Source organism: Littorina saxatilis, linkage group LG17 (assembly GCF_037325665.1).
Source record: "Littorina saxatilis isolate snail1 linkage group LG17, US_GU_Lsax_2.0, whole genome shotgun sequence".
Classification (NCBI taxonomy): domain Eukaryota; kingdom Metazoa; phylum Mollusca; class Gastropoda; order Littorinimorpha; family Littorinidae; genus Littorina; species Littorina saxatilis.
The window spans coordinates 32,773,321-32,800,387 of NC_090261.1; the positions used below are offsets into that span (position 1 = coordinate 32,773,321).

Consider the following 27,067-nt stretch of genomic DNA (forward strand, 5'->3'; position numbering starts at 1 on the left):
ACTACTACCCCGCTCTTCTTGTCAATTTCACTGCCTTTGCATCGAGCGGTGGACTGCATTTTTTTTTTTACTGGTGAGCGTACCCTAAGAAGAAATCCAACATGTGTTGTCCATATGATTTGCCCGTTCGGTTTTCTTTTTTGTTCTCATACGCGAGATGTCTCAAGAGGACCCATTTTGGCAAAGTTTAGAGGAGGGGGGGGGGGGGAGGGGGGGGAGCATGTCCGTAATTTTATGATCCAAGTGGACAAGCGATCGACATAAGCCCGACAAAAGACTGCCAAGTGCCGTAAATGAGTCAGGTAAGATCAAGGTGCGATTTTTGACTTGTACTTCATACCAGTTTTCCTCGCCTCTTCTGTCCTCAACAAAGGTCTAGCAACAAAGTTTGGGGGGTGTAATCTCATAAGGAGTGACATAATATCACATGCGAATATGAGGGAACGAGACAGAAGAATGAATAAAACAGCCGCTATTTCCCGATCTGTGTTGTGGCTGGAAGAAAAAAGAACAAGTCGCGTAAGGCGAAAATACAACATTTAGTCAAGTAGCTGTCGAACTCACAGAATGAAACTGAACGCAATGCAACGCAGCAAGACCGTATACTCGTAGCATCGTCAGTCCACCGCTCATGGCTAAGGCAGTGAAATTGACAAGAAGAGCGGGGTAGTAGTTGCGCTGAGAAGGATAGCACGCTTTTCTGTACCTCTCTTCGTTTTAACTTTCTGAGCGTGTTTTTAATCGAAACATATCATATCTATATGTTTTTGGAATCAGGAACCGACAAGGAATAAGATGAAAGTGTTTTTAAATTGATTTCGAAAATTTAATGTTGATAATAATTTTTATATTTTTAATTTTCAGAGCTTGTTTTTAATCCAAATATAACATATTTATATGTTTTTGGAATCAGAAAATGATGGAGAATAAGATGAACGTAAATTTGGATCGTTTTATAAAAAAAATTTTTTTTTACAATTTTTTGATTTTTAATGACCAAAGTCATTAATTAATTTTTAAGCCACCAAGCTGAAATGCAATACCGAAGTCCGGGCTTTGTCGGAGATTACTTGACCAAACTTTCAACCAATTTGGTTGAAAAATGAGAGCGTGACAGTGCCGCCTCAACTTTCACGAAAAGCCGGATATGACGTCATCAAAGACAATTATAAAAAAAAACAAGTCGCATAAGGCGAAAATACAATATTTAGTCAAGTAGCTGTGGAACTCACAGAATGAAAGTGAAGGCAATGTAATTTTTCAGCAAGACCGTATACTCGTAGCATCGTCAGTCCACCGCTCATGGCAAAGGCAGTGAAATTGACAAGAAGAGCGGGGTAGTAGTTGCGCTAAGAAGGATAGCACGCTTTTCTGTACCTCTCTTTGTTTTAACTCTCTGAGCGTGTTTTTAATCCAAACATATCATATCTATATGTTTTTGGAATCAGGAACCGACAAGGAATAAGATGAAAGTGTTTTTAAATTGATTTCGAAAATTTAATTTTGATAATAATTTTTATATTTTTAATTTTCAGAGCTTGTTTTTAATCCGAATATAACATATTTATATGTTTTTGGAATCAGCAAATGATGGAGAATAAGATAAACGTAAATTTGGATCGTTTTATAAATTTTTATTTTTTTTTACAATTTTCAGATTTTTAATGACCAAAGTCATTAATTAATTTTTAAGCCACCAAGCTGAAATGCAATACCGAACCCCGGGCTTCGTCGAAGATTACTTGACCAAAATTTCAACCAATTTGGTTGAAAAATGAGGGCGTGACAGTGCCGCCTCAACTTTCACGAAAAGCCGGATATGACGTCATCAAAGACATTTATCAAAAAAATGAAAAAAACGTATGGGGATTTCATACCCAGGAACTCTCATGTCAAATTTCATAAAGATCGGTCCAGTAGTTTAGTCTGAATCGCTCTACACACACACACAGACACACACACACACACACGCACACACACACACACACACACACACGCACATACACCACGACCCTCGTTTCGATTCCCCCTCGATGTTAAAATATTTAGTCAAAACTTGACTAAATATAATGAAAACAACGTCTGAGGATATCATACCCAGGAACTCTCATGTCAAATTTCATAAAGATCGGTCCAGTAGTTTAGTCTGAATCGCTCTACACACACACACAGACAGACACACACAAACACACACACACATTCACCACGACCCTCGTCTCGATTCCCCCCTCTACGTTAAAACATTTAGTCAAAACTTGACTAAATGTAAAAAATAATCATTAAAGGCACTGGGTGAAATACCAACCGAAGTTGAATGTTGTCGGGTTTTTGATTTTGCAGTTACTTCGTTTATTGCTCTCCATAAGGAAGCGGTATCTTTCTTCTCAGAAACAAGTTTATTAAAATAATGCCCTTTGGCCCGGCACACGAGGTCTAAGACCTTATTTCTTTGTTTCTTGTAATCAGCTTTTAATTTGTTCTCTTTATAGAAATCGCGAAGAGCCATAGCGTTTAATGATAATGTCTTCATTTAACCACGGGGGAAGTGTGGGGTGCTTAACCCTCTTTTTGCGCAACGGTGCATGCTTATCAATAATTGGCAAAAATGCCTCATACAAAGCAGAAAAGGCACTATTTGGACAAGTATGATTGCAAATAAGATGAAAGGGCACAGAAGCAATGTCTCGCAAAAGCTCCGTCTCATTGAAATTGTTAAAGGATCTGTACTCAATTGTTGTATGGCCCTTAGGCGGACGTTTTGGTAATTTAAAAGACCAAGTGCAAAAAATAGGGCTATGGTCACTTATACTTTCATTGGATACAAACACTTTAGAAACATTACACACATTGTTTGTGTAAATATGATCAATTAACGTTGCACTAGTACTGGTTACTCTTGTTGGATCTTTGATTAATTGCTGAAGACCAAACAGAACAAGAACAAGAACAAGAACAAATGTTTATTGTCCTCAAACCAAAAAGGTTATTGACACACTGCTATGAATTCTAAAGCATTCTGCGACAAACCTTCCGAGACATATTTGAACATCTTTGTCCATAAATATTTCACTAACAAATATACAAACAGTGATGTAGTAGAAGACCATGCATGTTGCGGTTTATTTAAATCATAATTAAAATCACCTAAGTGGAGAGTGTTAGAATTACAGTTATTAACGTTGTCCATCATGCGCACAAAATAATCGTCAATCCATGCAAGTGAAGAGGCTGGATATTTATATATATACTAGCAGTTAAGCCCGGCTTCGCCCGGGAGTAAGCGGAGCCCTGTAGCAATTTAAGACGCTCGCTATCCCATTATCATTAGCTTTACCTCCTTTGTTTGGATACAAAAAAAGAGTTATCTCCCTTACCTTCTAGAAATTTCCGGAACTGTCCAGTTAATTTTTCATTCTTCATTTCTTCCCCTCATAGGAGCAATTATAGCGAGTCTCTAATATCACTGGCATGATGTGCTTGCTACAGGTGAACAGTAGGCACTGAACTGGTCTTGCACCATAAAGGCTGTATTCAATAAATGGGAGGTCCATAATCTGAGAAAGGAAACAATGAATCAAGAAACTAAAACCCAGGTGCACATCTGCGGCACCTAGGAAGTGTACGTGCACACTATCTTGTTCCTGCCTCTTGCCATCTCAGAGGTATGGCGACCACAGACAAAAAAGAGTTATCTCCCTTACCTTCTAGAAATTTCCGGAACTGTCCAGTTAATTTTTCATTCTTCATTTCTTCCCCTCATAGGAGCAATAGCAAGTCTCTAATATCACTGGCATGATGTGCTTGCTACAGGTGAACAGTTATCTCCCTTACCTTCTAGAAATTTCCGGAACTGTCCAGTTAATTTTTCATTCTTCATTTCTTCCCCTCATAGGAGCAACAGCGAGTCTCTAATATCACTGGCATGATGTGCTTGCTACAGGTGAACAGTAGGCACTGAACTGGTCTTGCACCATATAGGCTGTATTCAATAAATGGGAGGTCCATAATCTGAGAAAGGAAACAATGAATCAAGAAACTAAAACCCAGGTGCACATCTGCGGCACCTAGGGAGTGTACGTGCACACTATCTTGTTCCTGCCTCTTGCCATCTCGGAGGTATGGCGACCACAGACAAAAAAGAGTTATCTCCCTTACCTTCTAGAAATTTCCGGAACTGTCCAGTTAATTTTTCATTCTTCATTTCTTCCCCTCATAGGAGCAATAGCGAGTCTCTAATATCACTGGCATGATGTGCTTGCTACAGGTGAACAGTAAGCACTGAACTGGTCTTGCACCATATAGGCTGTATTCAATAAATGGGAGGTCCATAATCTGAGAAAGGAAACAGTGAATCAAGAAACTAAAACCCAGGTGCACATCTGCGGCACCTAGGGAGTGTACGTGCACACTATCTTGTTCCTGCCTCTTGCCATCTCAGAGGTATGGCGACCACAGACACACACACACACACAGACACTCTCTTTTATTATATATATATATACCCCACTAACACAGAAGGAGATTTAGAGTGTGTTATCTCCGTCCAGATGCACTCCACATTCTCTGACTCTAAATCAGTTCTCCTTCTTGTGATTTTCACAATACTGTCATGGACGTAAAGCACAAGTCCAGTATGACTAGACTGGTTGCTGTCGAGAGAGAGAGAGAGAGAGAGAGAGAGAGAGAGAGAGAGAGAGAGAGAGAGAGAGAGAGAGAGAGAGAGAGAGAGAGGGAGGGAGGGAGAGAGGGAGGGAGGGAGAGAGATAGAGAGTTGTAGACAGTCAGACAGGCAGACAACCAGACAGCACAAAGATCCAGAACATAGGAGTTTTCAGACAGACACGACAGCGAGACAGACGGACAGCAGCTTCAACAAAGAGGGCTTTCTACTGATTCAGTTCTATGCAATGGTACACCACACATCATCTCAAAATCACCTTTTTTTTATTCTTTCAGGTCGGCCATGAAGAATCGATGATGCCAGACCTGGCGTCGAAGGACAACCCCGCAGCAGATTGGCGTAACATGCGGAGGATCATTGCTGAAGACCCGGAGTGGTCCCTGGCCACCGTGCCCCTCCTCGCGGAGCTCAACATCAGACAAGTCGTGAATAACTTTGGACGTGAGTCAGTTTGTTTTGCAAGGGGACTTTGCTGTGTTGTTGCTTTATGTTGGGACTTTTAGGTATTGTTGCTTAATCTAGGGACTTTGAAGTATTGTTAGTTTATGTGGGTAATTTGAGGTATTGTTGCTTTATCTGCGGACTTTGAAGTATATTGTTAGTTTATGTGGGTAATTTGAGGTATTGTTGCTTTATCTGCGCACTTTGAAGTATATAGTTAGTTTATGTGGGTAATTTGAGGTATTGTTGCTTTATCTGCGGACTTTGAAGTATATTGTTAGTTTATGTGGGTAATTTGAGGTATTGTTGCTTTATCTGCGCACTTTGAAGTATATTGTTAGTTTATGTGGGTAATTTGAGGTATTGTTGCTTTATCTGCGCACTTTGAAGTATATTGTTAGTTTATGTGGGTAATTTGAGGTATTGTTGCTTTATCTGCGCACTTTGAAGTATATAGTTAGTTTATGTGGGTAATTTGAGGTATTGTTGCTTTATCTGCGGACTTTGAAATATATTGTTAGTTTATGTGGGTAATTTGAGGTATTGTTGCTTTATCTGCGGACTTTGAAGTATATTGTTAGTTTATGTGGGTAATTTGAGGTATTGTTGCTTTATCTGCGCACTTTGAAGTATATTGTTAGTTTATGTGGGTAATTTGAGGTATTGTTGCTTTATCTGCGCACTTTGAAGTATATTGTTAGTTTATGTGGGTAATTTGAGGTATTGTTGCTTTATATGCGGACTTTGAAGTATATTGTTAATTTATGTGGGTAATTTGAGGTATTGTTGCTTTATCTGCGGACTTTGAAGTATATTGTTAGTTTATGTGGGTAATTTGAGGTATTGTTGCTTTATCTGCGGACTTTGAAGTATATTGTTAGTTTATGTGGGTAATTTGAGGTATTGTTGCTTTATCTGCGCACTTTGAAATATATTGTTAGTTTATGTGGGTAATTTGAGGTATTGTTGCTTTATCTGCGCACTTTGAAGTATATTGTTAGTTTATGTGGGTAATTTGAGGTATTGTTGCTTTATCTGCGGACTTTGAAGTATATTGTTAGTTTATGTGGGTAATTTGAGGTATTGTTGCTTTATCTGCGGACTTTGAAATATATTGTTAGTTTATGTGGGTAATTTGAGGTATTGTTGCTTTATCTGCGCACTTTGAAGTATATTGTTAGTTTATGTGGGTAATTTGAGGTATTGTTGCTTTATCTGCGCACTTTGATGTCTTGTTGCAATGTAGGGATTTTGAGGAGTTCATTGTTGCTGTATGTGGGGACTTTGAGGTAATGTTGCTTTATGTGGCGACTATGAGGTATCGTTTGTATGAGTGCTGGACTGATAATTGATTATAAAGTGGCCCCGTCCTCCACAGAGGGGTAAAAATCAAAGCCATTCAAGGGTAGGAGAAGGGAGGGGTACCGGGTGTGTATGTATGCCAAGCATGACGTTGTTGAAAACATGTTCTCTTGAAATCAGAGAGACTGATCCTGAGTTTTCCCTCGAAACCCAAATCCAGGTACATGAGGCTGTGCGTGAATGCACTACTGAATAAAGAAACCAGCATCACAGAACGAATGTTTGAGCTAGTCACGATGCCTCTCATCTGTGAACTTCACAGAACTCTACCGTGACGATCCGAATAAAACAAATCCGTTTCATTTGTCCTTTTCCAGAAAACTCCAAAATCCTCAACGACCTCTTGAACAAGCACCAGAAGGAAGTGCTGAAGAGGATCTCCACCGACCTTCCCCTCAAAGTCACAGCTCTACTCGTTGAGGACGAAGGTTACTGGGAACGTTGCTGCAAAGCTCGCTGGGACATCTGCGATGTATCGGCTTATGGAGGCAACTGGAAGCGCATGTACTTCGAGAGGAACCTGCAGCAGATTATTGAGCACTTTGTTCCGGAAACTACAGATCCCTCAGAGATCAACGAAACCTTGGAGCTTTCTGCTAACTTTGTCAAGAAGATCGACATTCGTCAGTTGCTTCCTCCTGTCAGAGAGGCTCCGAGAGGTACATTCCATTGTTCTTGTCCATTGCCATCTGTTTTCAGTAACTGTGGTCCGTTTTGACGAAATGATTAGGCCTAAAAAAAAAATAGGTGTGGTTACGGTAACCCGACCTACCCTATTTTTAGGGGCCGACCCTATAACTTTTTATTACATTTGTCCACACAAAAAAAATTAAATTAAATTTTTTTTTTTTTTAAAAACGAGTGCAGAAAAAGCAATGAAAGCGAAAGCGCTCGAGTCGCACACTTATTTCCCTGTCAAGTAGGTTTAATTTGTACACATTAAAAAAAAAAGTAAAAAAAAAAAAGTGATTGCCTACTTTCCTACCCTATTTTTTTTGGCTATGTTACCTTAACCACACCTATTTTTTTGTTTGGCCTTACAAAGTGGTATCGTGGTATTTTATTTGTCAAGTGGGAGTAATGCCTATTATTGGAAACAACGTAAAGAGACTTTTCGTTTTCAGGTGGTATTTTATTTCTAGCTCGGACTTTGGCACACAAATCACATCTAGAGTTGCAGAGTATGTGGATTTGTTTCGACCCTCAATGCCGAAGACAAAACTAAAGACGTTTATGTAGTCTCAGACATCTGGGACATATTTTCAAGAGTGGCCGAATCTAGCTTTTCTTTCTTGTTTTTCACCGATTTTCTATAATAACTTTCATGCTTAACATAGATCTGGCGGGCAGTATATACACACACACACATATATATATACCGTAAAATCCCTAGCATAAGCCCACCCCCCCTGTGCACAGATTTAGGGCAAAATTGGGGGGTGGGCGTTTGCTAGGGATAGACCCCTTTGCACAAAGTAAGTTTTGTGCTCAACCGTGTAATTGAGTGAATACAAACCCCGAAAGCATGTAAGTTAGGTCGTGTGAGTAGAAGTGAAGGAAAAAAGAAACAAGTCGCGTAAGGCGAAAATACAATATTTAGTCAAGTAGCTGTCGAACTCACAGAATGAAACTGAACGCAACGCAACGCAGCAAGACCGTATACTCGTAGCATCGTCACTCCACCGCCCGTGGCAAAGGCAGTGCACGTGGAATTGACAAGAAGAGCGGGGTATTCGTTGCGCTGAGAAGGATAGCACGCTTTTCTGTACCTCTCTTTGTTTTAACTTTCTGAGCGTGTTTTTAATCCAAACATAATTATCATATCTATATATTTTTGGAATCAGGAACCGACAAGGAATAAGATGAAAGTGTTTTTAAATTGATTTCGAAAAAAAAATTTTGATAATAATTTTTATATATTTAATTTTCAGAGCTTGTTTTTAATCCGAATATAACATATTTATATGTTTTTGGAATCAGCAAATGATGGAGAATAAGATAAACGTAAATTTGGATCGTTTTATAAATTTTTATTTTTTTTTACAATTTTCCGATTTTTAATGACCAAAGTCATTAATTAATTTTTAAGCCACCAAGCTGAAATGCAATACCGAACCCCGGGCTTCGTTGAAGAGTACTTGACCAAAATTTCAACCAATTTGGTTGAAAAATGAGGGCGTGACAGTGCCGCCTCAACTTTCACGAAAAGCCGGATATGACGTCATCAAAGACATTTATCAAAAAAATGAAAAAAAACGTCCTGGGATATCATACCCAGGAACTCTCATGTCAAATTTCATAAAGATCGGTCCAGTAGTTTAGTCTGAATCGCTCTACACACACACACACACACACACACACACACGCACGCACGCACACACATACGCACATACACCACGACCCTCGTTTCGATTCCCCCTCGATGTTAAAATATTTAGTCAAAACTTGACTAAATATAAAAAGAAAAAAAAGGACTTTAAGGCAAAGAAGGCCAACCATGAGAGAGAGAGAGAGAGAGAGAGAGAGAGAGAGAGAGAGAGAGAGAGAGAGAGAGAGAGAGAGAGAGAGAGAGAGAGAGAGAGAGAGAGAGAGAGAGAGAGAGAGAGAGAGAGAGAGAGAGAGAGAGAGAGAGAGAGAGAAAAGGACTGGCTCTTCTGAAAACAACACGAGCATAGTCATTCATATAAATTTATAAAGTAAAAAGAAAATCGCCAGACCTTTGCTAGGACAAGCAATAACAACACAATTCCGGGAAAAAGAAACTTGATGAAATGTCGAAATGTCAACACCAATGAAGCCCTTTCTTTCTGTACAGGGAAGAAATTACACGATCGTCTTTGGAAATGAAACGTTAACTGAACTTGGATTTTGTCTTCAAAAGGCCCAATCTTTCTGAGAAAGAAAAACCCACAAACTTAGGAAAATAAAAGAGAAGAGAAACTCGAAAAAACATGAACGATGGGTGGGAGTGAGGAGAGGGGACAAAGAATAAGAAAAAAGGAAAGAAACACGAAAAGGTAAAGAAGGGGAAAAAGATGACTTTTAGAACAGTCTGCACAAATCCTAGTGAAAGTGAGCCTATAGTCTCTTTGAAAAAAGCAGGGTGGGCGTTTGCTAGGTAGTTACCCCTGTGCACAACTTTTGGCCCAAAGTGGGGGGTGGGCGTTTGCTAGATGGTGGGCTTATGCTAGGGATTTTACGGTATATATATATACAACACAATAAAAAGTCCAAAACCAAGCCATCATGTCGCATCTTTTTAAAAATCCAAAGTTTCGGCCCGCAGGTCAGCTTCTTCAAAAGTTCACAGACCAAGCGTCTATAGTTTAAGTTACCAACACAGCAATATATATATATATATATTTTCTGCTCTCGATTTAGTCAGTTTGTCTTTATGTCAACTTTTTTCTTCTTCTATTTTGTTGTGTAGAATGTGTTGTATTTGTCCTGTTTTTACATTTAGTCAAGTTTTGACTAAATGTTTTAACATAGAGGGGGGAATCGAGACGAGGGTCGTGGTGTATGTGTGTCTGTCTGTCTGTCTGTCTGTCTGTCTGTCTGTGTGTGTGTGTGTAGAGCGATTCAGACTAAACTACTGGGCCGATCTTTATGAAATTTGACATGAGAGTTCCTGGGTATGATATCCCAGGACGTTTTTTTCTTTTTTTCGATAAATACCTTTGATGACGTCATATCCGGCTTTTTGTAAAAGTTGAGGCGGCACTGTCACACCCTCATTTTTCAATTAAATTGATTGAAATTTTGGCAAAGCAATCTTCGACGAAGGCCGGGGTTTGGTATTGCATTTCAGCTTGGTGGCTTAAAAACTAATGAGTGAGTTTGGTCATTAAAAATCGGAAACTTGTAATTAAAATTATTTTTTTTATTAAACGATCCAAAAACAATTTCATCTTATTCTTCGTCATTTTCTTATTCCAAAAACATATACATATGTTATATTTGGATTAAAAACAAGCTCTGAAAATTAAAAATATAAAAATTATGATCAAAATTAAATTTCCGAAATCGTTTTAAAAACTATTTCATCTTATTCCTTGTCGGTTCCTGATTCCAAAAACATATAGATATGATATGTTTGGATTAAAAACACGCTCAGAAAGTTAAAACGAAGAGAGGTACAGTAAAGCGTGCTATGAAGCACAAGCGCAACCGCTACCGCGCCAAACAGGCTCGTCACCTTCACTGCCTTTTGCACTAGCGGCGGACTACGTTTAGTTTCATTCTGTGAGTTCCACAGCTTGACTAAATGTAGTAATTTCGCCTTACGCGACTTGTTATTGTCTACGTCCAGAAGTGGTTATTGTTACCGACACGATTGTCAAATGACTGTATATTGTTTTGTGAGTATATAAAAATAAAACATAAAAAAAATAAAAATATGGCGGGCATAAAACCAAAAGCCTAAGGGAACAATTTCACCTTTTGATCTTCAAAATCACAGGTCCTGAATTCGACGACACATCTGACGCCGGGAGCGACGATGAAGACGAATCGGAGTGCGATCACTTTAACTTCGAACCCGTGCTGAAGGTCCTGCCCAACCTGGAGGAGCTTCACCTGACCTACGGCGTGAAGGACTGCGGCATGAACTTCGAGTGGAACCTCTTCCAGTTCACGGCCCGCGACTGCCTGCAGCTGGCTCAGTGCGTTGCGGCCTGCAAGACGCTCAAGGTGTTCCGTTTGCACCGGAGTAAAGTGGATGACGACAAGGTAAAGTTAGGCACACACGTACGCTCACAGGAACGCACACACGCACACACACACACGCTCTCTCTCTCCCTTTCTGCATGTGCGTGTGTGTGTGTGTGTGTGTGTGTGTGCTTGCTTGTGTGTGTGTGCTTGCTTGCTTGTGTGTGTGTGTATCTCTTCCTCTTCTCACTCTGTCTCTCTGTCTGTCTGTCTGTCTGTCTGTCTGTCTGTCTGTCTGTCTCTCTCTAGCTCTCTCTCTCTCTCTCTCTCTCTCTCTCTCTCTCTCTCTCTCTCTCTCTCTCCCTCTCTCTCGATATCTCTGCCCTCCCTTCCCCGTCCCCCGCTCAATCGACGACTGTAAAAGACACGAGCATTGGTTACATGCCGAGTCTCAGTGATTATTAAAAATAATGGTCGAAGTTAGTGGATCATGAAAAATGCTAGCTTTAGCGAGCTTTTTCATGACCGCGAACTGAGACCATTAATTTTTATAATCACTGAGACGAGGTGTGTAACCTCTTTATTCCTCCTTTCTTCAGTTATTCAAAGAAAAGAGGAGGTTTTTTGCGAAAGTTTGATCGAATCCTATTCACTCAACCAGTCAACCTGCGCAGGCGATCGATTAATGCGCGGTTGTATAGTTCCGTGCAAAACATTCCATTCTGTTAACACTTCTTGTCAGTTTTCCTATTTTGGACTAAAATCAAGTACACAGATATGCTGTTATTCTGCTGTGGCGGCAAAGGCAGATATTGTGTGTTCTGTATATGTTTTGGTGTCGCTTAGGATAATGTTCTTTCGTCAAATGGGACTAGCAGACGAACTTTTGCACCCGTGTTCCAACGTTAAAAACTGTATGAAGTCCAGTTTTCTGGGAAAAATAGTGTATGAAACCGCTTTATGTTGTTTAAATTGATGAGATGTGTGCATTTGGTTGCGTGTGATCTGTTTATTAAATGAAATATTGTTGAAAACTGACCGTCGGATTGCAGTCTGTTGTCGAAGAAACTGAGTGAAAAGAAGGGGAACTACTCTTGTCGCTAGACAAAGTATGAGTTACTTGCCTTGTGAAATTGCTTGTGATGAACGTTTGAGCACGGCAGATCTAGATTCAGAAAACAACCGAACTCATGGATTTTATATGGAGATTCATGTGTTCAGGCCTGTAGTTGTTAATTTAAATGCGGTATGTTTGTATTGTTTGCTCCAGAGATGTATACTTCGTACATTAGAGCGTTCGGAACTTTTCAGTCGCAAAAAGTAGTACCGAAACAGAACAACTTCTTAACCCATTGCACTATCGAGGATTCAGGCTGTTGCTGGGTCGTTATTTGTTTGGTTGCTGGGTCATTATCGAAAAATAACTAGCTCTACAAGTTTACAGAGGTAAAGAAGCAGAGGGGGGAATAAAAAGGAGATATCACTGCTTACACATGGTCATAAAAAGGCACTCGTGTAAAATAAAAACTGCCACTGTGGGTCTTTCAGGTCCGTCAGCAATGGATCCTGAAAGGTTGCTAACTTGTTGTTTAATTATCAGCATATACCGGTTTCACAATGCTGGTCTTGGACAATGTTTTCAAACATTGTCACACTTTGATAATACGCATGACACGTGCCTAAAATGCCAGTTATGAACACAACGCGTATACCCATAACTTTCACATTGGAATTAATTCAGCCGACCTTTACAGCCTCACGCAACACCAGCTTCTCATCACCAACTTTCTTTCTGATCGCTGTCCAGGTGCGCGTGCTGATCTCTCACATCCTGGACCACCCTGGGCTGGTAGAGCTGGACCTGTCCAACAACCTGATCGGGGACAGAGGCGCACGTGCTGTGGGCAAGTTCCTCAACAACCACAGTCGGCTCACCAAGCTCAGCCTCACAGACAACCAGATCCGCGCCGCTGGTGCTCAAGCCATTGCTCACGCACTCACCAAGAACAGCACGCTTAAGTAAGTTAGAGGGGTGAGCGTGAGAGACTGTGGATGGGTGGTTGGGTAGGGGGTGATTGTAGGGTTGTGGGCAAGCTCCTCGATCAGCACCCACAGGCAGCTTGTCAAGCTCAGCCTCACAGACAACCACATCCGCGCTGCGGGAGCCCAGGCCATTGCTCACGGGGATGAGGGTGGGCAGGCGATCTGCCGTGCTCTGATGAAGAACTCGCGATCAATACTTGCGAAGATTTACTAGATATCATGTCAACTTGCGAAGATTTATCAGATATCATGTCAAATCTCTGCATAATCACAACTCTATTTCAAAACGTACCCTTGTCTTTCATTTTCAGTTACCTCAATCTCCGTCTCAACCGACTCGGGGACGAGGGTGGGCAGGCGATCTGCCGCGCCCTGATGAAGAACGCGACCCTGGTGGAGATCGACCTGAGCGGCAACGACATGGCCGAGCCCATGGCCGCCATCATGTCCCAGGTAGTGATGCACAACTCCACCGTCAAGACGCTGGACCTCTCCTGCAACAGGCTGGGACCGGTGAGTTAGTTTTGATAATTGGTTCGTTGATGAAGAGTTGGATTAGGACGGTTGAAGTTTCTGTGTTAAGAGTTGTCTTTCAGAGAGTCTGGCTCGTCCGTGTTGTTTGACGAGGAAGAGAAGGAGGAAGCCACCATGTACTACTGTCTTGAGTTTTGCCTTTCAAATTCTGTCCAGAGTTTTGCCTTTCAAATACTGTCCAGAGTTGTGCCTTTTAAATACTGTCTAGAGTTTTGTCTTCCAAATAGCATAACATCCTCATCGTAAGATGGTGGTGGCAATTAATTGTCTCTGACGATCAACCATTGATGTTTTACCTTTTCTCCCCTCCTCTCCCAATTGACACCGAAGTACATATTTTTGTATGCTTTCTTTGTGGCTGCGCCAAAATTAGAACATGATCTGTTCGCTCCAATCACGCCTTATTCCACAAACACGCTTTGTACTCGTATCTCCCTCTATCCTGAAACATTGCTCATGTCTTTGTTGTTTTTGTGTAGCAAAAATATTCAGAAATTGAAGTATACAGACGAATACATCACCTCTCACACCCAAGGCCTCACCTTTTACTCCAGCAGATCGCTGCTACGTCCGCGCTTTTTTCTACCCTTTGTCGTCAACATTTATTTCATTTTCATTTCATTTTCATTACTTTATTGTCCCATCGCTGGGAAATTCGGGTCGCTTCCTCCCAGTGGAAAGCTAGCAGCAACGGAGTCGCGCTACCCAGGTGTCTGCGTGTTTAGGTGTATTCAGCCACCTGCACTTATGGCAAAATGACCAAGGCTTCCGTCTCTGGGTCTGCACATAAAGTTGACCCGTGTCCGTCCCGGCCCGAATTCGAACCTGCGACCTTCCGATCACAAGTCCAGTGCTCTACCAACTGAGCTACCGAGCTATGGTACAGAACGCGGAATCGGGAACGTCATTAGCGTCTTTCTCCGCCACATCTTCTACTCCTCGTGATACATGTCCATACTTACACAGTTTTGTTTTCTTTTTATACAGGACGGCGGCAAACAGCTGCAGGAGGGCATGGAGGAGAACAACACCATCACCACCATGGACCTGCGGCTGACGGAGTGCGGCCAGGAGTCGGAGTACTGCATCAACCAGATCCTGCACCGCAACCAGGAGGCCGAGCGGGACGCCACCATCAAGGAGAAGGAAGCCAACGCTGCGCCACAGAAAAAGTTCGCCGAACCTCAGGCTGCTCACCGATACAAGATGCTTCAGCAACAGGCGTGAGAGTGGAACTATATTTAGCATCGTTATTTTTTTTTTTTATTGCATGGTTGTTACGAGGTGTATATGAAGCACGCCACCATCAAGGAAATGGAAGAGGCTAACGCACCTCCACAGAAGAAGTTCGTCGAGCATCAGGCTGCGATTGCTCCTTTGTTTTGTTTTGTTGTGTTAATTGCTTGTTGTTACGAGGTGGAGAAGAAACACACCGCCATCCGAAAGAAAGAGGCCAACCGCACTGCCACAGAAAAAAATTGGCATAGCCTCAGACTGCTCACCGATACAACGAGATGCTTCAGCAACAGGCGTGAGAGTGGAACTTGTTGAGATTTTGTTTGTTTTGTTTTGTTTGTTTGTTGATTGCTTGGTCGGTACGAGGTGGAGAAGAAAACAGTCATGCCGTTTTGAAGGAGAAGAAGGCAAAAGCACAGCTACAGAAAAAGTTCGCCAGTTGCCTGTTGATTGCATGGTTGTTATAAGGTGGCGAAGAATCACGCTGCCATCAAGGAGATGGAAGAGGCCAACGCACCGCCACAGAAAAAGTTTGCCGAACCTCAGGATGCCTCCACAGCAGGCGAGAGTGCATCGGCTGTGGTGTTTGACAGTTTGTCTTTAAAACCCCTGTCACAGTAGGGCTGCGTCCTCACGGCGTTCCCGAGGCGTCCAAGAAAAATGGAGATGCCACCGCGTTGCTCCGGCGCTGTAGGAGACCCTACTGCGCGCACCTCGGCGTTTTTCATTTTTCTTAGACGCCGCGGGATCGCCGTGAGGACGCAGCCCTAGTGTGACAGGGTTTTTAGGCGTGTGTTGCTGGAGGTTTGTGGTTGTTAGAAGGCTGCTAACTACTACAAGATACCTTCACAACACGTGTGAGAGTGAGCGTGTCTGTTTGTTAGTGGGGGGAGATACTGTTTGCATAGAATTGTGTGGTTGTTTGAAGAAGAAGCACAAGAGACCTCAAGCAGCGCATAGCAACACGATGCAAAACAGGCGGGAAAGCGGACTTTTTGTTGTTGTGGGGGTGGGTGGTTGGTGGTATTGTTGTTGTTGGTAATGTTTGTGTACCTTTGTTGAATGAAGCGCATGGTTCTCAGAAAAAAGAAGCACACTTAGCCTCAATCAGCTCATCGGAAAATAGATGCCTCAACATCGATCAGATGGGAAGTGAAGTGCAGTGGATTGTTTGTTGTTGTTGTTGTTGTTGTTGTTGTTGTTGTTGTTGTTGTTGTTGTTGTTGTTGTGTTGCTCGGTGTGAGAATTGCGAGTCTACCTTAATTTGTCCCGCTCTCTACTATAACAACAAATAGTGTAACACTATTTGTTTAGGGCTGATTTGCCTGGGGCGCGGTTGTTACAATGTAGTTAATTTTTGAATGCGGACGTTTGGTTCGTATTTTTTATTTGTTTTTGTGAAAATTCTGTCCATACGATACGACAGCGCCATAGAACAAACCTCACTCTAAACATTTACTTTTTTGTTCAAGAAAATGTTCTCTATTCTTCCTTTACAGAACACAAGAGACATATCCATTAGAAGAGGAGACCGAAACGGATTCAGAAACCGTTGAAGAGATGATTGGGATGTAATTGAATCGGTGATCACGATTGTAAAAAGTGATACTGCTTTGACAACTGCTGGGGAAACAGAAGACATCAGTGATAAATCAAAATATTGTTTATATGGAAGCCTTAACGTTGTTGGTGATTATTACGAAAAAATGGACATGAGTGTTACACCAAAATATTGTTTATATGGAAGGCTTAACGTTGTTGGTGATTATGACGAAAAAATGGACATGAGTGTTACACCAAAATATTGTTTATATGGAAGGCTTAACGTTGTTGGTGATTATTTGTTAAACAATGTTTGAATTCGCACTGTTGGCTACTATCGAGCAAAGCGGTCTGTTGGGCATGATACTATCAAAGCTAAGAGTTTTGTGTGGCTTTAAGTCTGTGCGTGTTTGATGGGTGTGTGGGTGTGTGTGTGTGTGAGAGAGAGAGAGAGAGAGAGAGAGAGAGAGAGAGAGAGAGAGAGAGAGAGAGAGAGAGAGAGAGAGAGAGAGAGAGAGAGAGAGAGAGAGAGAGAGAGAGAGAGAGAGATCGATCGATCGATCGTCAGGCCGCCTCAAGATGTGAGGTTGGTTCGTGTATTTGACATTGTTGGCTCATTCGATTTTACTTGAATGAAAATGTATGTGAATCATGAACATTAACCCAAATTGTGTAGTTGGGAGAAAGTCGCCAAACCCAGGAACAGTTAAGGAAAAACAACCGGACCAGACAACAAAATGGATATTGCAAAGCGTTCTTTATATTATCATATACTAGAGTCTATTAGTAAATAAACGAACAACATAAAATAAAATAAAAGTCACGCAACTCATCAGACTGATCATTATAAAAAATGTCTGCATCTGTTCCAGGTTAGACGCATAGGTGTGTAAAGTGGAACACTGTTGTCAAACTCGGAACACATACAAAAACACACTGACTCTCTTTCTAGGTCTCTCTGTGTCTCTCACACACACATATACACCTAAACACTCTCAATAACACACACAAAAGTACACTTTGCCACACACACAAGGGAATTAAATACGCCATAGCATTTTGATTGAGACATTTGATTTAAATCGGTGTTTTTTCAAATCATATTGTGATTTTCAACAAGGAAATAACATATCGGAAAACAATTTAAGCCTAAAATGTGAGAAAACAAAGATAAATTAGGGCTAGGTATAGCAAAAACTGAAAAATCTTTAAAAAAAAAAAAGGAAAAAAAGAAGCTAAGAACAGATTTCGCAGACAATGTCCTTTTGTCTTCTGCTGTCAGCGCAGTCATCGTGTGATCACTGTGTGCACTTCTGGCACTGTATCATGCCCCCAGGGGAGTTGGTGCCACACATGAAGCAGTACCACGAGATTTCGCAGCTTCATTTGTACCCCTCTTCAGTTGACAAACAGATATACCTGCCCAATTGACTAAATGTAAAAATCAATACGCATAAAGTCTGAAAGCAAATAACTAAGAACAGATTTAAGAACTGATTTCGCAGAAGAAGAAAAAACTAAGTACATATTTCGCAGACAAAGTCCTTTTGTCCTCTGTTGTCAGCGCAGTCCTCGTGTGCCCACTGTGTGCACTTCTGGCACTGTATCATGTCCTCAGGGGAGTTGGTGCCACACATGAACATGAAGCAGTACCAAGTGCTTGTCTCCAGGATAGAACGCATCGTTAAGAATGTTCCCCTTTTCTTCCTCGAGCAGAAGTTGTTCCCCACTTGTTTTTCTGAGCAGAAGATTTTGTACCTTCCTTTCCTCTCTTCTGTTGACCTGCATTCCCTTTTGCAGGGGAAATCTGCAGCTTTTGCTTGAAAGGAGAAGATGTGATGATTTCAGATTGTTTTTCTCGTGATATTCTCTTCGACGAGTTTGTGGTTGTGCGTTGCAGGACATCAGCGGCAGGTAGGCTTACATTTGCTGCTGAAACCAAGCAATCGTAATGACAACGATGGGGTTGACGTTGGCAAATTTATCTCAGCTTCATGAATGTTATTAACTAGTTCTTGTTCTAACTCTGGTGTAAGTGTAGAAGGTCTTCCTGTGCACTTTACTTTTTCTTTTTTTAATTTGTTTTTTCTTTCTCAACGTCTTTTAAGCGTTGTGACAGGAACACCATATCTCCGTTTCTCACTGCCGACAAAGCGCAGCCTATTTCTTCTGGTAACTACCGTCCGGGTCCCACAATACTGTCAAACAAATCAATAAATCATTCAATAAAACTTATAGAAGGGAAAAACGCAACAAAACCGAAAAGAGAATTGAATACGTGAATAAAACAGCAGTTTTCAGTTTATTGTTTGATGAGGGTAAGATGGAACAGAATGCGGCAAAGCTGGAACACTGTTCCATGTTTGCCTCTCGTATGTGTTCCATCATTGCCGCATGGCACCTGCATGGATTTTGAGTTAACCTGTTGGATACACGTGACGTTTCAAATCTTTGTCTCCGTTACAATTATTGCAAATCCATGAAGGTTTATCACAGCAATCAACATTTTATGTGAACATATATGGATAAAGAGTAATAATACGAATTGTAGACGGTCGAAATAAGAAGAAGAAGGAAGAAAAGTTTAAAAAACGTACCACTTTTTTTTGTTTTGCCGCGGTAGCCATTTTTCTTGCTGGAATAACATCAAGGAAAGTCACTAGACATTTCTGAAAAACAATTGTTCATGAATTGTTTCCCGTTGATCGCATATTGAGGTGTTCCAAGTTTGCCGACTGTTCCAGGTTTGGCGACTTTCCCTTAACTATTTTTTTAATTAAAATTCACCACACCACCAAATATAATGTTTTGCTTTATGTGGTACTATGACATTTTTGGGGGTCAAAACATTCACAAAACCTTATGTAGATCTTTGATGATCGCTTCAAGCAATGAAATTGTCTTTCTGACAGGTTTTGTTGCATATGCTTTTCTTTCGTTTTTCCACAAGTTTGCAACTGACTGTGATCGAAATAAACTATGAATGTAGGGGAAGGGCTCCTAATATGGACCACTTTTTACATTTAGTCAAGTTTTGACTAAAATTAATGTTTTAACGTAGAGGGGGGAATCGAGACGAGGGTCGTGGTGTATGTGTGTGTGTCTGTGTGTGTGTGTGTGTGTGTGTGTGTGTAGAGCGATTCAGAGAAAACTACTGGATCGATCTTCATGAAACTTGACATGAGAGATCCTGAGTATAGTACCTCCAGACGCTTTTTCATTTTTTTTTTATAAATGTCTTTGATGACGTCATATCCGGCTTTTCGTGAAAGTTGAGGCGGCACTGTCACGCTCTCATTTTTTCAACCAAATTGGTTGAAATTTTGGTCAAGTAATCTTCGACGAAGCCCGGACTTTGGTATTGCATTTCAGCTTGGAGGCTTAAAATTTAATTAATGAGTTTGCTCATTAAAGTTGTCATTAAAATCAATTTTTCGCAAACAGATTTAAAATTGATTGCATCGTATTCTTCATCACATTCTGAATCTAAAAATATATACATATGTCATGTTTACTCTTAAAATGTGATCACAATTAACGAAAATAGATTAATTAGTCTTACGATTAAAATGTAAGAAATCGATCCAAAAATGATGTCATCTTATTCTTTATCATTTCCTGATTCCAAAAACATATAGATATGATAGGTTGTATTCAAAACAAGCTCAAAAAGTTAACAAGAATACAGAAAAGCGCGCTTTCCTGCTTAGCACAATACGCTACCGCGCTAATCTGGCGTGTCAATATCACTACGTTTTGCACGTGGAAGGTGAGCGATTTCCTTCACGCGGGGATTGACGAAGCTGTTCTGTCTTGGTGAAAAAATACAGTGTGTTCAGTTTCATTCCGTGAGTTCGACAGCTTGACTAAATGTAGTAATTTCGCCTTACGCGACTTGTTGTTTCATGCTGATAACTAGCTTGTTTTCCTGCGAAGAAGTTTCATTTTGTGTTTGGTAGTCCTTCTCTCTTAGGTTAACAGTTAGGCCTAATTAGAGTGAAATAGCTTTGATAGACATTCAGCAAAGATTAAATACAGAAAAAAATCACACATTTTAATGGTCCATATAAGGAGCCTGGGCGCCTAATATGGACCAGTGAAGCGGCCTTCACGAATCACTGTAAAAAAACCCTATACTTCCAAATAACATGATCCAACTTAGTGTACAAGTCAGACTAATTAAACTATGCTTTAGATTTATCTGTTTCGGGTTGATGAGAGCATTATTTGAAGCACACCAGGAAACTAAAGAAGCATATCAAAAACAGAGTGAAAATAAGTGAAATTATCAACTTCCACGAAAACAAGACTTTTTGTTATATTTTTTTTTTAAATCTCGAGGGCTAGTTGTAGGTTATTTCCAGCAAACTTCTTAATGAATTAAGGAAAATAGCCTTTAGCTTTTATTTTCTTTGATTTGTTGAAGGTGGTCCATATTAGGGGACTCGCACATACTTTGAGATTTTGCTATTATTTTTTGTTCGCAGTAGAAACTTGGGGTCATCACTGCTAAAATGTAACAAATACGGTCTTAGCTGTCATGAAAAGCAATTTTTGTGTGATATAAGCTTTGGCTGTGGACAGAGTCCGTTTTAGGCGGCAACTTTAGAGTGAACGCTGCCAAAAGTGACAAAAAGATAAAAAGCCTAACGGTTTTGAGATTTGTGTTTCTGCAACTGTTTTGACATGTGCAAGTTATCCAGAGAGGGTGAATACAGCGAATAAAACTTTTTTGAGCGCTCTAGAGCCGTTAGTTTGTCAGAACAGGAGGTGGTCCATATTAGGAGCCGGTCCATATTAGGAGCCCTTCCCCTCCTAAATGTGGCCAAGCGTTAAGTTTTACCCTTCTTCCTTTTTCATCGTGTGTGTGTGTGTGTGTGTTGTGTGTGTGTGTGCGTGCGTGGGTGCGTGTGTGTGTACTGAACGGTCAACTGACGAGGTGTGTGTGTGTGTGTGTGTGTGTGCGTGACAACACGGTCAACTGACAAGGACAAGGATGGGCACAAAAGCTCTTCAAGCAAATTGTTGGTGCGACGGGATAGATCTGGTTCCTCAGTGGCTGTGATGGAGTTTGGTATCAATTACCGTCACTGTGTTTGGTAATAGTTCTTCTTCTGCCCGGTGCTCACACGTTTTTGTTTTTGTTTTCCATCGTGTCTGCCCATCCATGCATCCACTCCCAAAATACCACCCCTTCCTCCACATACAAAACCATTTGGCTACACACACACACACACACACACACACGGGACCATGTACACACACACATCATGAACTAGCACACACACACATTCTTAACCTTTTTCATTTTCCAAACTCATTATTACAATCAACATCATTCAACGCCATCCTACATCTCTCCACCCCCCCCCCCCCCACCTCCGTCATCAACTCCTGCTATTTCTAACCATGTTCAAAGTATCAAAAAGTCAACATTCTGGAGCCACTAGCACGCGCCAAGACCGCTTTTGTACAAACTGAATACGAGTAATGCCTGTCTCGCGGGCATTCCCCTTTTTACATCCCTGTTGTCTTATCCTCGGGGGTGAACAGTACAAGTTTTACTTACCATAAACTTTGCTGCAAGCTTTTTCTTTTCCAATTTCGTCCTCGCTGACTCCTGTCGACATTATCCAGAGAGTGTGGAAAATGAAATTAGAGGGGAGAAACTCTGGAGCCAAACGGATGTTCTTCTGACAAACAAGATTACAAGTTGTCTCCCATGTAGATCTTTTCTGTGTCAACGTATTCTTCTTTGCCCGAAAGGAGGCGAAAACTTATGGAAGTTACGGAACCAAAATGTGATTAGACGAACTTGGGAAAACGTTTTTGTGAGAGGAGATGGAAGAGGTAGCCTATGGTTTTTAGTCTTTGTTTTAGGATCAGTAGCGAATGTTTTTGTTCAGTTTGCTGTTCTTCCCCCCTCCCCCCTCGTGATCTACGATGTTTGTGTTCGTCAGTGTTTCCTTCTTTCTTTCCATTTGCTGTCTTTGTCTTGTATGGTTACAGATTGTCCGGTAAAGCAAAAAGATGTTGAATTACAACCCACACAATTGCTATCCCTCTTTTCATCGTTTTTTGTGTGCATTAACTTGAAAAGAACAGCAGGAAACAGACAATTATTTGATTACGGTTCATTTGATTAGAATGTGGAAAATGGCAAAAGTAAAATGACAAAGTCCGTGAATTTTAAAAGCAAAAAATGTGAAAGAACGGGTACGTATATTTCTTTCAGTTTACCCTTTCTTCGTCTTTCCTGAGCTCTAATTGATGGCGATGTGTGTGTATGCTCGTATGTGTGTGTGTGTGTGTGTGTGCGCGCGCGAGCGTGAATGTGTTTGTGTGTGCGTGCGTGCCGCGTATGCGTGCGTGCGTGTGTGCGAACGTGCGTGCGTGCGCCGTGCGCGTGTGTGTGTGTGTCAGTGTATGTGTGTGTGTGTGTAAGTCAGTGTGTGTGTCAGTGTGCGTCCGTGATGCGTCTGTCTGGCTGTGTTGTCCGAGGCTACGTGATAGGTAAAGAAAAGGGGAACGATAGGGGCGAAGGAGGTTGCGGCGTCAATGCAAAGACTGAAGAGGAAAATTTAGGAAGTAATGAGTAGCCTACGCATGACACAAGACTGTGACTTTCATGAAAACCACATTGGATTTGTTCACATCACGTTTCATATTCTCTTCACAAAAGAACATAAAACATAGTACACTTATAGACGAAGCCTGACCTCTTGCTGTGTCAATTACCACAGCCACCTGCTCCGCGACACGCAAGGCAATGGGCGCTGCCACTGTCAGTGACCAAACTTGCAGTGGCAGAAAATCTATGGCCAACAGCCGCGGAATTGTCACACAAGCACATTTATCTTGTTTGGCTCGCCTTCCCGAACCGATCGCCTGCCAATAAACAGCACCCGTAATTTGCCGGCCATTCCCTTTTCTCTGCCTATTGGTTGCGAGGTTTGGTGTTGCTGCACATGCACATTCAGTTGTCTGTGCTGTCACAGCCTGATACTGAGGTTGCGCGTGATGATAGTAATAAACGTTTTTCTGTGGCCCCGGAAGCATGGAAATAGACAATGATTGGAAATAACTCTTGTTTGTGAGATTTGCAAGAGTTTGCGCCGCTTGGAACACTCCTTGCCACTGGTCATCGAAGGAAAGCAATCCTGGCATTACTGACAAAGAATGATAGGGGAAGGGCTCCTAATATGGACCGGCTCCTAATATGGACCACCTCTGATAAACTAACGGCGCTAGAACGCTCAAAACAATTTCATTCGCTGTATTCATCCTCTCTGGATAACTTGCACATGTCAAAACAGTTGCAGAAAAGCAAACCTCAAAACCGTTAGGCTTTTTCTCTTTTTTTCACTGTTGGCAGCGTTAGTAGTCTGACTTGCACACTAAGTTGTATCATGTTATTTTGAAGTATAGGGGGCTTTTTACAGTGATTTGTGAAGGCCTCTTCACCGGTCCTTATTGGGCGCCTAGGCTCCTAATATGGACCATTTGTGATTTTTTCTGTATCTAATTTTTGCTGAATGTCTATCAAAGCTAATTCACTCTAATTAGGCCTAACGATTAACCTCCGCGAGAAAGACTACCAAACACAAAATTAAACTTCTTCGCAAGAAAACAAGCTAGTGATCGGCATGAAACAAAACGTGGTCCGTATTAGGAGCTCTTCCCCTACGACCACACTTATCGTATTCGCGTTCGAGAAACGATCGCCTGCCAATAAATAGCACCTGTAATCTGCACACCCCATTCTACCCTTTTCCCTGCCAACAGACGATGTCACGAAATAACTCAGTCGGGTGGTGTTTTTATTTTATTTTTATATTGACTATCATGGAAGACTTGCGCCCCTGACAGTGAGGCAAACATTAACATACCGCCGAACCACTCGGCCAGTGTCCGCTCGATATAGGCTACAGCCGCACTCGCCTAAACGAAACACGCTTAAGCAAAAAACTCGGATACCTGAAACCAAAACCAATTCCCCGCCAGACCCCCCTCTTTGTAAGATTATTTCCAATTCGGATAAGCCAAACTCTGTCAAAAAATAGCTAACTCAAACACGGACATCTTAAACGTGATTTTGACAGATAAGCCAAACTCTAAACACTGTCGGAGAGCTTTTTTTTTTTTTTTTTTTTTTTGCTTGAAAAACACGTCAGGAAGATAAACATATTACGGAAACGAACACGTCACCTGTTTTTGAGTGCGGGGAAACTGATGACGTGTAGAAGGAAGAGATCTTTGTGAAGAGCAAATCTACCTGAGGAATGTATGTGCTCATTTTGAGCGAGTGGTGAAGATCAAACCACAATAAACATGCAGCGAAACAAAACATTTGCCTACAATCTATGTTTACGGAGATTTGATCTTGATTTATGACCACAGAGACAAATGTTCTAATTTTGTTTCTTTTCTTTCTTTAATGGAGAGGGTTTCATTAAACATTACATTTATTATGATTTACTTGGAATCCTTTTAAAGCGTAGTTGCTTGTGGAATCTTTTGTTTCTGAGATGTGTCACTGTTTTCACCATTTATTTTTACAGTTGGCTTTGAGGTATTAATAAAGCCCCACTGAAGAAAGCACTTGTAACTTGTCACTGTTTTGATCTTATTCATTTAAACACACACACACACACACATACACACTCACACACACACACACACACACACACACACACACACACACACACCACGCAGAGAGAGAGAGAGAGAGAGAGAGAGAGAGAGAGAGAGAGAGAGAGAGAGAGAGAGAGAGAGAGAGAGAGAGAGAGAGAGAGAGAGAGAGAGAAACATTCCAAGTAATGTTACAATTTATCCTAAAAAAATCGCTTTAGCCGAACTGCAGGGTATTTTCTCGGGAAAAGTTTGGCTTATCCGAACTCGGATATGCACAAACTCGGATAAGCGAAACGGTTTTTCATTCCCCGGGCGAGTTCGGCTTCAGCGTGTTTGACTGTAATACTCTTTTCTTTCGAAAATATGCCGCACATCAGAGCCACGATTCGTTGCCGATGGCCTACATTGATCGCTGAGCGCCATTGTTTTCCCATAACTCAAGTGACCTTCAGCCAAATTCAAATACTGTCATGCACCCCTCCCCCCCCCCCCCCCCCAAGAAAAAAGAACAAAAAACAAGTAAAAAAACAACTTGAAAAACAAACAAGTCGCGTAAGGCGAAAATACATTTAGTCAAGCTGTCGAACTCACAGAATGAAACTGAACGCACTGCAATTTTTCAGCAAGACCGTATACTCGTAGCATCCATCGTCAGTCCACCGCTCGCGGCAAAGGCAGTGACATTGACAAGAAGAGCGGGGTAGTAGTTGCGCTAAGAAGGATAGCACGCTTTTCTGTACCTCTCTTCGTTTTAACTTTCTGAGCGTGTTTTTAATCCAAACATATCATATATATATGTTTTTGGAATCAGGAACTGTAACAAAATAGGACTTTCCTAGTCTTGGTCATGTTCCGGAAGGTTTGAGTGAACCGAGATGCCGAGAGGTTCGACGTCATTTGATGACGTAACTCGTTGCGCTGACGTATTATTGACTACCACGACTGGATGCGTTGATCAACATGGAGTTGATGACATGCGTTGTTGTGCGTGCTTTGGAAAGCGTGGAAACGTAAACAATTATTGTTGCAACATCGGTCCAGGTAAGCAAATCGATGATTCATTTTCCCGTCCACCCGTTTGACAAGAGAAGGCATTGTGTAGATTGTTTTTGGGTAAATGAATGGTGAAGGGCAGTATTGTGATAACCGTCTAACCGATAACAGTATATGGAATAGTCAAGTGCAATGTTAGGGGTTCGTTTGTTTGTCCTGTTACGTGCGATTTCACAGTAGATTAGGTAAAAGTTTTGCAAATGATGTTTAGTGAGATGCGCTGTGTACGAGCATATGCTACCGTTGATGTTACAGCGGCATGCTGATCCAATCCAAGGTGGAAGAAGGATGAAGTTCTTATGCTTACTTATGACGTTCCTGAGAACTGCGGTCCCGATTGCCGGTATTACCAGCCTCACGTCGTAACCTGTTGATGGATGTACGACGTCCCGCACGGTTCTCAGTCAATGCAAACAAGCTCGAGTTGCGACAGCGTGTTCACGTATTCAAGAGATTGTTCAACTCTAATGGCTTCGCATGAACGAGGACAGAACGATAAGTGATACATGTGATCTGATAATGAAACGGAGATAAAAGGAAAACAAGTAGTCGATGAATTGACTATGAACGAACATACGTAAAAAGAACGAGCCAATATTTGTAATCATCAATAAAAGATCTTAAAATAATCGAGAAGCGATTCGTGAAGTGGGTAGGGTGAGAATGTTTTAGACAGGTTTGTTTAATATCACACCCTACGCTACAAGTTTGGGGGCATTACGTCAGGGATATAAGCTGCATAATCCAGCTTATTCAAAATTTCCAAAATTCTATTCCAAATTGTTTGAATAGCATTTTTTTTTATCTCCTGTGAAATTATCTTATTGTTTGTCTGTTCGTTCATAAAGTGATTTATAAAGAACTTCATCTATCTTCCGACGTGTGTTAGGA

At 41.4% G+C, this 27,067-nt stretch overlaps 1 protein-coding gene and 1 long non-coding RNA gene across 2 annotated transcripts in view; both read left to right on the top strand.

The window, feature by feature from the left end:
* Nucleotides 1–21,319, top strand: part of LOC138952601 (dynein regulatory complex subunit 5-like) — a 32,260-nt gene extending 10,941 nt beyond the window's left edge. The window contains exons 3-9 of the mRNA XM_070324293.1: nt 4,957–5,122; nt 6,802–7,143; nt 10,947–11,215; nt 12,942–13,153; nt 13,489–13,690; nt 14,699–14,934; nt 16,447–21,319. Coding sequence (XP_070180394.1) covers nt 4,957–5,122; nt 6,802–7,143; nt 10,947–11,215; nt 12,942–13,153; nt 13,489–13,690; nt 14,699–14,934; nt 16,447–16,522 — 1,503 coding nt within the window. The 3' untranslated portion in view covers nt 16,523–21,319. The remainder of the gene's footprint in view (nt 1–4,956; nt 5,123–6,801; nt 7,144–10,946; nt 11,216–12,941; nt 13,154–13,488; nt 13,691–14,698; nt 14,935–16,446) is intronic.
* Nucleotides 21,320–25,944: 4,625 nt separating this feature from the next.
* Nucleotides 25,945–26,806, top strand: LOC138953404 (uncharacterized). Its single transcript, XR_011451521.1, has 2 exons — nt 25,945–26,164; nt 26,432–26,806. It is a non-coding gene; the product is annotated as an uncharacterized lncRNA (long non-coding RNA).
* The last annotated feature ends 261 nt before the right edge of the window (nt 26,807–27,067 follow it).